The sequence below is a fragment of the Nicotiana tabacum genome, chromosome 9 (genome assembly GCF_000715075.1).
Source record: "Nicotiana tabacum cultivar K326 chromosome 9, ASM71507v2, whole genome shotgun sequence".
NCBI lineage: Eukaryota > Viridiplantae > Streptophyta > Magnoliopsida > Solanales > Solanaceae > Nicotiana > Nicotiana tabacum.
The window spans coordinates 48239431-48250914 of NC_134088.1; the positions used below are offsets into that span (position 1 = coordinate 48239431).

The following is an 11484-nucleotide window of genomic DNA, read 5'->3' on the forward strand; positions in this document are numbered from 1 at the left end:
GAAATCTAGCGAGGGTAAGAACTAGAAGCATCTTGTGTCGCTGCTCTTGTTGTTTTTCCACATTAGCAGAAACTGGCATCAACTTCTCAAATTCCTCCATTACTGCCTGTACTTGACCCAAGTAAGTAGACGTATCTAGTTCCTGCTTCTTTAAGTTTGTCATCAGCGATATCACATCATAGAAGCGAGATATGTCATTAGTGTATAAGGTACGAGCCTTTGCCCAAACCAAATAACACGTCTGGAATGGACGAAACAAGGGCATCAACTTGGAATCAATAGATCGCCACAGGATGCTACATAACTGAGCATCGATCTTTGCCCAAAGTGCTATCGCCTTTTCATCACCTTCGCTAGACTGTTTGATTAGATGATCTTGAACACCTTGATCTTTACACCACAACTCGACAGATGAAGCCCAAGCTAAGTAGTTTGAACTTCCCATTTAAGGTTCCGAGGTAATCATAACACTAGAGCTCCATCCTGAACAAAATGGCAAACCGTCAAATCTCCCCCCCCCCCCAAAAAAAATGTGGCAGCAATTTTCGTTTAATAAATTTAGTAATTAAAGGTTATAATATAGTTTATAATATTAAAAAATATATAATGTAAGTCATACAATAATATCAACTATACCCAATTAAAGTAAGTCGGGGAAAAGTACTAAAGAAGTTGGAAAATAAAATGTTTGAGCACTAATTAAATACATATGCAAAAAATAAGCATTGCCTCTCGATGAAGAGTCATTTCAATTGGAAAGGCTCATCATATAGTGGTCAGAATTAGAAGTAAATATTACTCATAATTAAAAATTGTATGCGGTAAAATTAGTTAATGACAATGAAGAGGTGACACATGGAGCTGAAGACAGGTAGGATGTGAGTCAGCAAATAGTAGATGCCGGTTGCAAGCATTTGACTGATGTTAGATGAATCTCGAAGACAGAGTAGCCGATGATAAAGATTCAAAGAATTGACACCGATTAGCATTCAATGAGCAACCGTTACAAAGAATATTTGCATTTATAACCAATTGTTATGCATCCATCAATGACATTTTTATTCTCATTTAAGAGGAGCTTGATTTGGTTACTTGTCTTCCAAAATAAAGCTATAAATAGGAGAATTAGCATTCATTGTGGACACAAAACATTCTGTACACAAAAGCTTAAGTCAGCTCTCATCTCATAATACTATTTTTCGTCTTTATTCTTGAATATTGTTCTCACTTCTGTTACCGGAGAGGCTAAGTTCATAGTTAGGCTTGTATTTCCTTCAAATTTAATTCATAATCTTACTTTTGTTCCTGTTTATTTCATATTTCTGGATCAAATTAATTCACGCGTCTATAAACCACGTTAAAACGTTTATATTCTCCGTCAATTGTTGCTAACAAATAATGTCATATTATTACAAGTAATAGTATTTATGAGCAAGAAAAAAGAAAATGGCTGAAAATAATTTATAATCTCGAACTTTGCTTTAAAGCATAAACTCTCGCTCCAAATTTGAATAATAGACATTATTACCCTCTTATCTCAATTGAGTTTTTTAAAATGCTTATTTTACCACTTTATATTCTCAACGTTTGTATCTTTCTTGACTTTTTTTTTAATCATGTTACTATTTCTCAATTGTACATGAACAAAGGCGATATCCAAAATTGTAACAACTATAGGGGTATCAAGTTACTAAGTCATACCATAAAAGTTTGGGAGAGGGTGGTGGAAAAGAGGGTGAGGAGAACTGTGTTTGTATCTGATAACCAGTTCAAGTTCATGCCGGGTCGTTCAACTACGGAGGCTATCCACCTTATTAGGAGGTTGGTGGAACATTATAGGGATAGGAAGAAGGATCTGCACATGGTGTTTATTGACCTGGAGAAAGCGTATGACAAGGTACGTAGGGAGGTTCTTTGGAGATGCCTGGAGGCGAAAGGCGTGCCAGTTGCTTACATCAGGACGATTAAAGACATGTATGAGGGAGCTAAGACCCGGGTTAGGACGGTGGGAGGCGACTCAGAGCATTTTCTGGTTGTTATGGGGCTGCACCAAGGATCTGCGCTTAGCCCATTTTTATTTGCACTGGTGATGGACGCACTGACGCACCATATTCAAGGGGAGGTGTCATGGTGTATGTTATTCACTGACGACATAGTTCTGATTGATGAGACGCGAGGCGGCGCTAACGAGAGGCTGGAGGTTTGGAGACAGGCCCTTGAGTCTAAAGGTTTCAAGTTTAGCAGAATTAAGACAGAATACCTAGAGTGCAAGTTCAGCGCCGAGTCGAGGGAAGTGGGCGTGAACGTGATGCTTGAATCACAGGTCATCCCCAAGAGAAGCAGTTTCAAGTACCTTGGGTCGGTTATATAGGGGGATGGGGAGATCGATGAAGATGTTGCGCACCGTATAGGGGTGGAGTGGATGAAGTGAAGGTTAACATCTGGAGTCCTATGTGACAAGAAGGTGTCACTGAGGCTCAAAGGTAAGTTCTATAGAGCGGTGGTTAGATCAGCCATGTTGTATGGGGCAGAGTGTTGGCCGGTTAAGAACTCGCATATCCAGAGGATGAAAGTAGCAGAAATGAGGATGTTGAGGTGGATGTGCGGGCACACTAGGATGAATAAGATTAGGTATGAAGATATTCGGGAGAAGGTGGGCGTGGCCCCGATGGATGACAAGATGCGGAAAGCTAGGCTCAGATGGTTCGGGCACGTGCAGAGGAGAAGTCCAAACGCCCCAGTAAGGAGATGTGAGCGGTTGGCTTTGACAAGTATAAGAAGAGGTAGAGGACAGCCCAAGAAGTATTGGGGAGAGGTGATCAGGCAGGACATGGCGAAGCTTCAGATTTCCGAGGACATTGCCCTTGATAGAAAAGTGTGGAGGTCTAGCATTAGAGTTGTAGGATAGGGGGTAGCGGAGCTCTTTGCTACTCCGCACCGGGTGAGAGGCTAGTCTGACAGGGTTGTGTCCTAGAGTGCTAGTGGTTATTGTTGTGTCCACACTTCTCTTTCACTATTCATAGTACCGAGCCTTTCTTAAGTGCTACTGTTATTATTTTTCATCTATTTTCTGGTACTTTTGATTATGTTATTATTTTTATGCTTTCTGCTGTTGGTACTGATATATTGTCTTTTTCGTCTGCTTGAGCCGAGGGTCTATCGGAAACAACCTCTCTACCCCTTGGGGTATGGGCAAGGTCTGCGTACACTCTACCCTCCCCATACCCCACTTGTGGGATTTTACTGGGTTGTTGTTGTTGTTATTGTTACTATTTCTCAGTTTTAAATTTATGTTCATAGACTTACTATAGAACAAATAAATCTAATTGAAAAAAATAAAAAGTATCATTAATCAAGCATATAAATTAATAAGATTGAATAATGAAAGAGATGATCGATCAGAATAAAAAATTAAAATAAAAACTATTCGTATCAATAATTTTTTTAGTAGCAAACAAAACTAATAAAATGCACTTACACAATTTGTCATGACCCAAAATTCCGCCAAGTCGTGATGACACCTAATCCAACTCGCTAGGTAAGCCAAACAATGAATAACACAATTCGAATGAAATATCATCAATAAGCAATGAATAAAATAGCTGAATACCTCATGTGTAGGTGCGACTTCGCATCTACGACCAATCCTCCGCAGATGCGGTGTACCTGAACCAACAATCAATGCAAACTCCGAAATAGTTATAAACCACTCCCAAAAATCACCCGAGCCCCACAGGACCCAATCCAATTATACCAACCAATATAAATACATATTCCAAACTTATCCAAAGGCTAAAAATACTAAAAATAACATCAAAACTAAGAATCGTCGATGAAGATCAATCTCTTAAGTTCATAAACTTTCAACTTCAAACTAATCATCTGATTCAAGCCTAACCAATCCGGAATGAACCCGAACTTTGCACAAAAATACCAAATGATGAAATGACCTATTCCAATTCCCAGAACAATATTCCCCCAGTAGCCCCAAAGTCAATTCCCAATCAAACTTGTGAACTGTCATGACCCCAAATTCTCACCTTAGGATGTCGTGATGGCACCTAGTCTCCAAGATTAGGTAAGTTTAGTACATGAAGAGATCTAACAGAAATAACCAATTCAACTATATAAGAATTAAACTGATAAATAAAATGACGTAACTAAAGCTGAACAATAGTTATACAGTCCCCAGAACCGGTAGTACAGAGTCATAAGCTCTACTGAGATACACTAGAATCTCTAAGTACAATACTGCTTTGGAACAAAGATAAACAGTAGCAAAGATAATGTCAGGAGGTGACTCCGAGGCCTGTGAATGAAACGGCAGGTATACTTTGAAGTCTCCAATCGCACAAACACAACTCTTAAATCCAACACGATCCGAAGTACCTGGATCTGCACAAAAAAAATATGCAAAAGTGTAGCATGAGTACACCACAACGGTACCCAATAAGTATCAAGCCTAACCTCGATAGAGTAGTGACGAGGCTAGGTCAAGATACCACAACTCGACAGATGAAGCCCAAGCTAAGTAGTTTGAACTTCCCATTAAAGGTTACGAGGTAATCATAACACTAGAGCTTCCAGAACTAATGTTTTTAGACCCAAAAATATCAAATCCCAAAGACATCGTTGCAAATTATTACCAAATAAGAGAAAAAATCAACTGTAATCCACTGAAACAGAGTAAGGAAACACTGAAACATAATAATGAATTACTGTAGCTGCCGGAAGCTTACTGTAGCTGCCGAAATCTACTGTAGCTGATGGAAAAAACTCAAAGTGGTCGGAATGAGACAAAAGCAGTAGGGGTAGGATCGCAATTACCAGACGACCCAACTGTTCTGAAGGGACTTTTTCAAAAAATGGCCGGAAGTGGGCGTACGCGCCGAAAGCAGTAGGGGTAGGATTGCAATTACCAGACGACCCAACTGTTCTGAAGGGACTTTTCAAAAAATGGCCGGAAGTGGGCGTACGCGCCGGCGCGTGGGGGCGCATGAGGAGGCTTCTGCCGGAGAGTTTTACTGGGGTTTGGTCGCTGGACAATGACTACTCTTGTGATAGTGTTGGATTTTGCACAACACTGACGGAGATAAAGCAGACGCAAACAACCTTGAAAAAGTCGTCGGAAAAAGACTTCCGGTGACTGATTTCTCTTCACGGAATCGCTGGAATTTATGCACATCGATAAATCTCTCACAGTTGCTCTGATAATTAGTCTAATTATTGTAATTCAATTTAATACTTATCTATTTATGTATAGGATTAAACTTCTTCGTAGTTTATATAATGAAATAACAATTTAACCGAAACTTATTGTTTTCACTCAATGATTATTATAATCATATTCAAAACAAGTTATGCATATGGTAATTAAATTGCAGGTTAAAGAAGATCCTAATAGAAACGTTATAAACATAGGAATGTATACCTGAATCGGAAAAGAAACTGACTACCTCTTTTAGGAAGAAGATAAAATTCGGATGAAGCAGATAACCTCAGTTGGTTAGAACTTCGTGCTGATAACGTATTAAGAAATGAGAGCAAACTAGAAATATAGTAATGGAGAGAAGATATTTATGTGTTTTTGTAGGACCGACATTTGGAGGTGGATTGATTCAGTATAAGCTGGTTTTGGCTAAGGATGCGGTAAAAACAAATAGCACATTTTCAAGAATTTTCAATGCGGATGAATGCCAATACCCAGAGGCATTTGACCCTCTTGTTGTGGAAGACAGTGTTGTGATTTGCACATTTTCAGCTGGTTTCTATAATGGGAATTCCAGTCTTATGGGCATCATACATACTGCCAACCTTATTGGATTCAAAGCGTTTGTTTTTGTTGCAAATCCAACTTATGGAGATTTCATAGCGGAGCCTATTCCTTTTGCTACTCCTGGCATTATGATACCAAAAACTACTGATACCCAGGTCTGGCTGTACCTAATTAATTAACAAGTAGATTTACAAGTATATATATATATATATAACTTCATCAATTGTATTTGCAGAATATATTGCAGTACTATGAAAGAGAAACTGTAAGGGACAAGAATGGTTTTGTGGTAAGATATGGTGGTAGAGCAGCCATAAGTGAAGGAAGAATTGCTTCTTACAAGGGTAGAGTTCCTATAGTTAGTAGATTTTCGTCAAGGGGTCCTGATTACATTGATCAAAGTAAAAATCCTACTGATGTACTTAAGCCTGATATTTTGGCTCCTGGACACCAAATTTGGGCAGCTTGGAGTCCCATGAGTGTTTTAAATCCCATTCTGTCTGGTATCTATATATGTTTCTAGCTAAATTTTTTTATAACTACTCTTCTAGTATAAAGTTAATAATAATCATATATGCAGGACATAATTTTGCCCTAATGTCTGGTACAAGCATGGCAACACCTCATATTGCTGGAATAGCTGCACTAATAAAGCAATATAATCCATCATGGACACCATCAATGGTAGCTTCAGCAATGTCAACCACAGCCACCACTTATGACAATCTTGGGGACCCCATTATGGCTCATGGATTTGATCTCTACACCTTATACACTTCTGCTCCTTTTGGTTTTGGTGCTGGCCTTGTCAATCCCTCTCGTGCTCTCCATCCCGGTCTCATCTTTTCAGCAGGTATATCTGTAGTACATTTCTATATATATCCATCTCAAGAAAGCAAATGGTAAATTTCTAAAGAGGTTTGGAGAGTTTGATAAAAATGGTTATGCTATTCCATTACAGTATCGTAAAGCTGCTCAAGATAGAAAAGACAAATACAGATCCTAATCACTAATTGACAAAAGAAAAATGCAATTCCCGATCACTAATTGTCTGAAGATCAGGGATTACAGATTGCAGAAAATAATGTTGAGAAAAAGAATTTGCAGGCAATTATGGTTCCTTATTATGCCCCCGCAAGATACGCGGTGAGGGAACGACGCCTATCTTGGACCGATCACAACAAAAATCTGTTGTAGGCACCACTTTGGTAAGAGAATCAGCGAGTTGTGAGAAGGAACATGTCGTACAACAAGTGTTTTGTCCCTGACTTGCTTCCGAACAAGATGCTTCATGCGACCTCTGTGGAAGATTGGGTTTGAGACAAAAGGTTGCACCTAAATTGTCACAGCAGACCATGGAAATGTTTGAAATGGAGAAGTGAAGTTCTTTCAGGAGATTAACAATCCAATTGGTTTCAGCTGCGGCATTTGCAAGCGCCTTGTATTCGGCTTCAGTGGAGGAACGAGCTACTGTAGTTGCTTCTTGGATGACCAGATAAATGGAGAACCCCCAAGAAACACGATATAAGCTCGATCCGGTGGAGCACCAGCCATCTGGATCATCTCCCTAGTCAGAGTCAGAGAATGCTACTAGATTGAGAGGTTTATGAGGTGCTAGTAGCAGACTATAAGAATCAGTTGCTTTCAGATAGCACAGAACCCTCTTGCTAGCTTGCCAATGTGAATGAGTGGGACGATGCATGAACTGAGATAGGCGATTTACTGCAAAGGATATACCAGGACGGGTGATAGAAAGATACTGAAGATCACCAACAACTTGACGATAATGCTTTTGATCCGTGGGTGCAGTGCCATCATTAAGTGTGAGTGGAGCAATGCTGCAAGTGGAATTTACTCCTTTGCCATCAAGCATATTGAATCGATGAAGAAGATAAGCAATATACTTTCTTTGTGAGAGGAGAAGACCGGCAGATGTATGACAAACCTTAACACAAAGAAAGTAGCTAAGAGGCTGTAGATCTTTCAGAGAAAACCGGGCTGCTAGAGCTGTATTCACTTCAAGTACGTTTGCATCAGAAGAACCTGTCAATATAATATCATTGACATAGAAAAATAGAAACACAACATAGGTCAGACCATGCATTGTAAAAAGTGAGGTATCCGACTTAGAACCAACAAACCCAATAGAGCAAATAAATTCTTGAATTTCTTATAACATGCACTAGGGGCTTGGCGAAGACCATAAATTGCCTTATGGTGTTTGCAAACATAAGTAAGATACTTAGAGTTGACAAAACTAGGGGGTTGCTCAATGTAAACCTGATCCTCTAGTTTACCTTTGGAGAGATGCATTGTTCACATCAAGTTGATAAAGAAGCCATTTGGAGTATGTGGCCAAAGTGAGAATCAGACGGATAGTAGTTGGTTTTACCACTGGACAGAAAGTTGAGGTGAAGTCAATACCAGGGCGCTGATGAAATCCTTTTGCAACTAGCCAACCTTTGAATCGATCTAGATTTCATCTGATTTTTGTTTGACCCGAAAAACCCACTTGCAGCCGATGATATTTCGGTTTGCAGATGGAGGAACGAGGGACCAAGTCTTGTTGCGGACAAGGGCATCAATTTCTTCATGCATTGGATCTTTCCATGCTGGACTACTTCTGTATATGTGCGAGGAGCCACAATAGTGTTGGGATCTAAATAACATGACGCATGCGGAAGCTAACAATGCAAACTAGTATAAAAATATAAAACTATTGAGAGAAAAATCTCCCCTAAACAAGACTCTTTAATGACTACATTGTGGATGCTATTGTTGTTGTTCTTATTGTGAGAAGAAAACGTCAATTTGTAGAAGTACAAAACTTCTCCTCCAAGAAAAGAATAATGCATATGAATGAGATTTATTCCTTTTAGGAGTTTTTTTTCCTTCCTTCAAGAAAGGGAATCCTAATAGATTAGAAATTCAGGGCAAAATCCTAAAAAATAGGACCTGCTGATTCTAAGAGAGCTGAATAATCAAGTGGTTTCTTCAGTTTGAAGATATTGTGCTGGGACCGAGTGACTACATGAGCTGGTGGCTGAAGTGGACTATTTACCTGTTGCAAAGAAGAGTTTGAGGCATCTTCACTCAATTTCAGAATAGGAGCAGTTGGACATGAGACTGTTGATATTATTGTAGTGAGCGGAGCTGGAGTAGTGGGTGGTGAAATTATGACATCCAATGGCATGGATACGGGAGTAGAATTGAGGGAACTGAGGAGATATCAGGAGTGAGTATAGGTGTAGTGGTCTTTGATGATGTAGGTGGAGTGTGGTCAGTAGGTATAACATCAAGTCAAGAATGAGGAGTGGATTCGGAAATCCGAGGTAGGAGAAGAAACATGGTAGAGAAGGGAAAATTATTTTCTATAAAAACAACATAGCGAGATAAGAAAAAACTTTGGAAGTGGATGGGTCAAAACACTGGTAATTTTGTGGAATACCCAAAGAACACACGACTTGGACATAAGATCAAGATTATGATTAGAATAGGGACGTAGCCAAGGATAGCACAAATAGCCGAATGTACAAAGTGTACTATAATTTGGTGAGGTATGAAATCTATAGAGTCGTGATTGGGACTTACTTGCGTATTGTTGAGCAAGTTTCGTCCAAGCTGCATGAGCAGTTGGCAACCAGAGGTGCAATAGTCAAGTTTTTCGTTCAGGATCTATGGCCGGTGGACAAGGAATGTATGAGGTGAGATCATACATTCCATGTTAGGTAGTTGCTGCTTCCAGTTAATTTGAGTGGCTGGATTAATGGTGACGAATTGTCCACCTTGACTTGAGTGATAAAAATGGTTATGCTATTCCATTACGAGCGAAGCTGCTCAAGATAGAAAAGGACAATACAGATCCTAATTACTAATTTGCAAAAGAAAATTACAATTGGCTGAAGATCAGGGATCAAAGACTACAGAAATAATTATGTTTTCTTATTAGTTAGAACGTAAACAATTTGAAGTTGATGTTTTTTTTAAGGAACAATTTGACATGACAAATTCTAAGTTGAGTTACCAAAAGTGCTGATCTTTCATCTCATTTATTTATTCTTATTGAGACAGGGTACGAGGATTACATCAGTTTCCTGTGTTCTTTACCAAATATTGATAGTGCAATAGTGAAAAGTGCAACAGGAGGAGTTTGTGGTGAGTTATTTGAGAATCCATCGGACCTAAATTTGCCTTCGATTACAATAACATCCCTTAATGGATCGCGACTAGTACGTCGGACAGTCATGAATGTTGGAAGCAAAGCAGAGACGTATGTTAGTGCAGTGTTGCCACCAAAAGGAGTGATGGTTGATATACAACCATCTTGGTTTAAAATAGCTCCACAAGGAACCCAACATTTGCACATTACACTCAATGTCACCCAGCCTCTTGATGACTTTACTTTTGGTCAAATTGTTTTAACGGGATCTTTACATCACCTCGTCAAGATGCCACTATCAATTTTCCCCAAGAGGCAATGACTAACGTGATAGTCGATCATATAGTTATATACTCTTATCTTGTGCCTTTGTAGCTTGCCTCTCATTGTCGACATTACCTATGTACTTTCAAAAATAAGACAGTGTATTAAGCCTTTCTATTACTAGTATTTTCCAGTTATTGACCATTAGGAGATGCAATTCATTGAGTGAAACAGTCAAATCGATAATTGATGAATTGCCGTCTGTCCAACTTCATATCGGTTCTTTGTTGGAATTAAAAGTTATAATATAGTTTATAATATAAAAATATATATAATGTAAGTCATACAATAATATCAACTATACCCAATTAAAGTAAGTCAGGGAAAAGTACTAAAGAAGTTGGAAAATAAAATGTTTAAGCACTAATTAAATACATATGCAAAAAATAAGCATTGCCTCTCGATGAAGAGTCATTTCAATTGGAAAGGCTCATCATATAGTGGTCAGAATTAGTAGTAAATATTACTCATAATTAAAAACTGTATGCGGTAAAATTAGTTAATGACAATGAAGAGGTGACACATGAAGCTGAAGACATGTAGGATGTGAGTTAGCAAATAGTAGATGCCGGTTGCAAGCATTTGACTGATGTTAGATGAATCTCGAAGACAGAGTAGCCGATGATAAAGATTCAAAGAATTGACACCGATTAGTATACAATGAGCAGCCGTTACAAAGAACATTTGCATTTATAGCCAATTGTTATGCATCCATCAATGACGGTTTTATTCTCATTTAAGAGGAGCTTGATTTGGTTACTTGTCTCTCAAAATAAAGCTATAAATAGAAGAATTAGCGTGGACACAAAACATTCTGTACACAAAAGCTTAAGCCAACTCTCATCTCATAATACTATTTTTCGTCTTTATTCTTGAATATTGTTCTCACTTCTGTTACCGGAGAGGCTAAGTTCATAACCAGGCTTGTATTTCCTTTAAATTTAATTCATAATCTTACTTTTGTTCCTGTTTATTTTATATTTCTCGATCAAATTAATTCACGCGTCTATAAACCACGTTAAAACGTTTATATTCTCCGTCAATTGTTGCTAACAAATAATGTCATATTATTACAAGTAATAGTATTTATGAGCAAGAAAAAAGAAAATGGCTGAATATAATTTATAATCTCGAACTTTGCTTTAAAACATAAACTCTCGCTCCAAATTTGAATAATAGACATTATTCCCCTCCTATCTCAATTGAGTTTTCTAAAATGCTTATT

At 38.4% G+C, this 11484-nt stretch overlaps 1 protein-coding gene across 1 annotated transcript in view; it reads left to right on the forward strand.

Moving 5' to 3' along the window:
* Positions 1-10473, forward strand: part of LOC107828308 (subtilisin-like protease SBT2.4) — a 33525-nt gene extending 23052 nt beyond the window's left edge. The window contains 4 exon segments of the mRNA XM_075221672.1: positions 5594-5931; positions 6012-6279; positions 6357-6629; positions 9848-10473. Coding sequence (XP_075077773.1) covers positions 5594-5931; positions 6012-6279; positions 6357-6629; positions 9848-10257 — 1289 coding nt within the window. The 3' untranslated portion in view covers positions 10258-10473.
* The last annotated feature ends 1011 nt before the right edge of the window (positions 10474-11484 follow it).